Source organism: Gymnodraco acuticeps, unplaced genomic scaffold, assembly GCF_902827175.1.
Source record: "Gymnodraco acuticeps unplaced genomic scaffold, fGymAcu1.1, whole genome shotgun sequence".
In the NCBI taxonomy this organism is placed as follows: domain Eukaryota; kingdom Metazoa; phylum Chordata; class Actinopteri; order Perciformes; family Bathydraconidae; genus Gymnodraco; species Gymnodraco acuticeps.
In genome coordinates this window covers 300,077-305,165 of record NW_022990385.1, presented here as the reverse complement: position 1 = coordinate 305,165, position 5,089 = coordinate 300,077, and the positions used below count along the sequence as shown (strand labels likewise).

Genomic DNA, 5,089 nt, shown 5'->3' with positions numbered 1-5,089 from the left:
AATGATATCAAATGCAATAACAACAACAACTCAACAGCAACAACGCAAACTACGACAACAACCCACACATTGTGCATTGTTTAGAGCGGTCATAAAGTGTTGAAGCACTCAAGTTTGAAACTGTTTCAACCTGTCACCTGTCAGAATCGAGACGAGGCAGTGCATTGAATCGCGTGAATGGACCGCAAACCAGTAGTGATTCATTCAGGAAATAAAGCAGTTGCTGCTTCGGACGTCACATGTCACGTGATTTGAAGCAGTTGCTGCTTCGGACGTCACATGTCACGTGATTTGAAGCAGTTGCTGCTTCGGACGTCATATGTCACGTGATTTGAAGCAAGCTTCGAAGCACTGCTTCTATGGAATAGGAAGTCCAGGGTTGAAGCTCCGTTCGAAGCTTCAGTGTCAAACTGCCATCACTATAAATTACCATAGAAATCTAGCCCGCTAAAAAGAGAACCAGGACCGGAAAGCCGGAGTTTTCCCTGAAGTTAGCCGGCTAAGCACAAATCCAGCTTCGTAGTACAGGCCTCAGAGGCCTGTAAAAACATACGCGCTCTCGCTAAACGGTACTACGACGCGGGTTATCAAGTGGATCGTTCAAGCCAGAAGAAGAAACAGGAGAAAAAATTAAATAAAAGTTAGGGCAGGAAAACAATAAATGCATATATATATATACGAAAACTAGATATAGGGTCATTTTCTGCACATGTCAATAGCAGTTTCAACTATCTTTTTTTGGAAATTAAAATACTATATATAAATATATACATAGGTACACATGTACTTGGCAAATGAATAAAATAATAATATATACATAATTGCATATAAACATTGTGAACACTTATTTTCAAGTGACTTTTTTACATTCATATGTTCACGCTGTGGTTTGGAACTGCTTTTGAATGTTATTAGGCATTTCTTATGGAAAATGTTGTGCATAATCAGTACTGTTTTAAGCTGTACTATCTCAACACATTTTAATAGATTGAGTTTTTTTTAAATATGGGAGTTGTGTGTTCATATTTACCAACACCACAGACTATTCGTAATACTTTTTTTTGGGATGTTATTATTTTTGTAGATTTGTTGAGTACGTGTTTCCCCATATTTCGGAGCAGTATAAAGGTAAGGGAGAAATAGACTGTTATAAAGAGTATATTTTCTTAGTATGATACAAAATACCTATTGTTTTTGACAGTTTAGTCTGTACATAATTTATATGGTGCTTCCAATTGAGTTTTTCGTCAACAAGCAGTCCTAAAAATGTACATGCACCAACTTTTTCTATCTCTGTATTGCAAATCCGTATAATGCAGTCATTTCTACTCTCAGACTTTATATTGAATAAATGTAATTTGTTTTGGCCACATTAAGGGATCATTTATTAACTGCAAACCAGTTACATAGTATTTTTAATTCTGCATTCACAATTTTAACAAGATGCCAAGATTATGATGGGAGCAGAGAATTCAAAGTTCAGGTTCAGCCTCAATATATTTGGGGAGAATTCAAATGAGCATCTTTATTTGTAGACAGCCAAGCCCCCTCCTGTGTTCGCAGTGGCGTTTTATATGTACAAAAGTGGTGGGCACAAAAAACGTAGATGTCTATATATAAGCTTGTGCAGTGAGGTTCATGGCTGGTGAGGCACTGGCACTGACTCTTCAGGTTTACAAATATTATATTTTGACCTAAATCAAAATATAATATTATTTTCAAAAGCTTTTTTTGTCTGATGCTTAGATTAATTTTAAACAGACAGTTCAACAAAAGGATACCCAACAAATGTAATTTTATCATTTAAATATTGAATTGTTCTCTCTTAGTAAGATCCCATTTTCAATAAAATTGCGGTCTTACCTTGACTTGAAGATGAAGTCCATTTGCCTATCCTTCTGGACAAAAATCTCTATTACTTTTTTGTAAAAGTCCTCCTTATCTTCTTGTAGTTTCAAAAGTCTATCATAAATCTAATCGATAGATTTATGATTAGAAAATTATAAAAGTAAGGTAGACATGTGGATATTATCCGGCTGACCAAAACGTGCATTTATCTAACAGGTACGTTTCCCACAGATCTTATTTCCAGCTATTTTCTAAAATCCTATGGAGAAATCTCATTGCTTTTTGTCGAGGGAAGCCATGCGCAGCTTACTTCCAGGTTTTAGGACGGTCTCTCTCCTCTCTTCACACACCACACTTTTCGCGGCACACGTACTTACAGTAAATCAGCTCTGAATTATGTGAGATGACGTATGGTGGGGATGGCAGCTCAGTGCCCCTATGGTCATTATTTTTTGCCACACACATTAAATAGGACAATACTCTGAGCATGCGCAGTGTAGTTTTTACAGTCACCGTTCACTTAGACAGTGAGAGGGAGGGGCATGATCGGGTTTTGTCCCACATGGCTCTAAACAGCTCAATAGGCACACACTGTAGACACTAATTAGAAGAACACAGACTAAAACAGCAATGTACAGACGAATCAGATGATCAACCATGATCTTAAAATATATTTTATATATTTTGTTATTTATTTTTAGCATTTTTTTGTAATCATTATTTGTAATACTTTCTGCTGACACTAGGTGGGGCTGTGCCTGCCCCTAATGACCAGTCGCCACTGTGTATTGTGTGTGAAGCATTATATGCTGACAAATCCAATGTAGGATATAAACACGACTAAACTGCAATGATAGCAAAGCTGTGGCTTGGGTTTTTGGGGTAATAAAGTCCAAATCATGGGTTGAGAGCCAACGATCACTTGAGGAAGATGAACAATGTAAATTAAACATTGTTGAGAAAATGCTGCATCTCTTGCATTTATTGACATAGAGGAGCCTTATTGTTTACCTTTTTAATATAATTTTTTGTAATTTTCAATTGCTTGGTTTTTTGAAATTAGCCTGTTTTCCTATTAACGTGTAACAGATTGATGCATCTCCACAGATCATCTTAAAGGCTTCAGAATCCCCCCATTGCAGTTAAAAAACTGTCAAAACTAGGGCCCCCAAACAGCATCTTGCATAGGGCCCCCAAAAAGCTAGAAACGGCCCTGCCTACACTGCCTACTATAGATACACACATATTGTTTCTGTTTGTTTTATACATATAATGCCCAGCATGGTCAGCTTAATTTGATACGGTAAAAGAGAGTTGCCGAAAATGTCAACCTTACGAAGGTGAAGAACAGCGGATGATTTGTTTGTTTTAACATCTATAAAGACCATCGTGTCATATATTAAAAATAACTAATCAAATCCGTGAGTGTTTCAAGATTTTAAAAACGGTAAACAAGTTGAAAGTTTGCAGTTTCCGTATAGCTTCTATGGATATCATTTGGACCGGTATATGTCATTTGTTGTTTAATAGAGATTTCTTAAAACAAATAACAAACTTATCCTCTTCTTTTCTTTAATTACAGGCAATGCTTTTATTGTGAAACGTCCAGGCGGAAGTGGTGGTTTCAAGAAGGAAAACAATCAGAACCACGTCATTTGATATTTGGTAAAGATGTTTTTATTGTTTGCTGTGTGAATAATGGCACACTGTCCTGCATGACTTAGTGTCAGCCTGGGTCGTGTTTCCGTCTGTTACCGTTCATTATTCACCTTGTTTTCAGACGAGGCTGTCGTGCTAACTGTTAGCTCGCTAAGCTAATGATTGTGGTCAGTATTTCAAGAAGGCTTATCATAAGAAATCATCTGGTGAAATAAGTCATTTTTCATGTGTGTTGCATTGCTAGAAGCTAACAGTGTAAATAGACCAGCCTCAGCTCTGCTAAATACTAAATAATACTGAGTGATTGTACTACAGCTATAGCTCAATGGCTGGTTGGGTAGCATAGCAGAGGTGGAAAAAGTACTTGGACCTTGTAATGAAGTAAAAGTAGAAGTACCAAAGTGTAGTACTAATACTCTGTTACAAGTGAAAGTCCAGGGCTGCAGTCGAATAGTCCATTTAGCTTAGGAACCTTCATAACGGAGTGAAATGACCCGGAAGTAGGGGCTGGGGGCTTTTGAGTGTGTAGACAATGTTTTCCAAAATTAGTGTCCATCTTCAATCTTACTACAGGTTAAGTTTTTAATGCCAACATTTTTTGTGGCTCGAAACCGTTCTGTATCAACACAAATTGATTCACTTTATACCTAACCTGCTTCCATAAAGAATTATTCTTCCATCACACACATCACACAAAGTCATTGAGAACATTTGTTTAGTTTTTTAGATAATCATCTTTATTGCTTTTATCACCCAGCAAGATGTGTCAGTGTAAAGTCATATTATGGTTCTTGTTACATGCCATCATAGTATGGCATGTTTCTCATTTGAAAGGCTTATGGGACTCATATTTCAGAGAAGCTGTGAAATAATGTTTAATAAGGTTTATCTTTTAGACATGAAAGGAAATGAAAGTAAGGAAGGGCCAGTGCTTGTCCCCTATAAACATGGCATGCTATTTGTAACTTTCAACTGGGAAACCCCTTAAGTTCATAGGTCAAAATAAAGCACAGTTTCCGAATAATTCCGAATATCAGAATGCTGCTTCCTGATCCGTTTTGTTTTTCCTCTCCTCTTCTTCCAGGTCACAAGACAAAAATGGCCTCGAGCACAAGCGGTGAGGAGGAGCGTAGCCTCCGAGAGTGCGAGCAGTATGTCCAGAAACACAACATCCAGAAGCTGCTCAAGGACTGCATCATCCAGCTGTGCACCACCCGGCCCGACCGTCCCCTGGCCTTCCTCAGGGATCACTTCGACAGACTGGAGAAGGTGGGAGCTCAAGTCGTATAACTATTCATTAATGCAGGATGTAGGGCCAATGTAAGGCAGGGATTGCTAAACCAGGGTAATGAATGGGCCCCAGGGCTACAAATTCAAAACGGAGAGAACGGAGCTTTCAAAAGTTTAGTTACACTCTACATGGCCCGATTTAGATCATGCTTGTCCAAACATCTGGTCAAAAGGCATCATATTCAGACGGAGAATGAAAATAACTGCCGTCACTCGTAGCTCTGGTGCCCCATTTACGTGTAACGTTACCACGTCAGGTGTGTTATGTTTGCTGGTAGCCCAGAGCCCACAC

At 38.3% G+C, this 5,089-nt stretch overlaps 1 protein-coding gene across 1 annotated transcript; it reads left to right on the top strand.

Moving 5' to 3' along the window:
• Window positions 1–3,444: 3,444 nt before the first annotated feature.
• LOC117551497 (cAMP-dependent protein kinase type I-alpha regulatory subunit-like) lies at window positions 3,445–4,776 on the top strand (the record flags this gene model as incomplete). Its single annotated transcript, XM_034224418.1, is given in 2 exon segments — window positions 3,445–3,674; window positions 4,592–4,776. A coding segment is annotated over 1 exon segment (171 nt), but the record flags the coding sequence as incomplete, so codon positions are not given.
• Window positions 4,777–5,089: the final 313 nt, after the last annotated feature.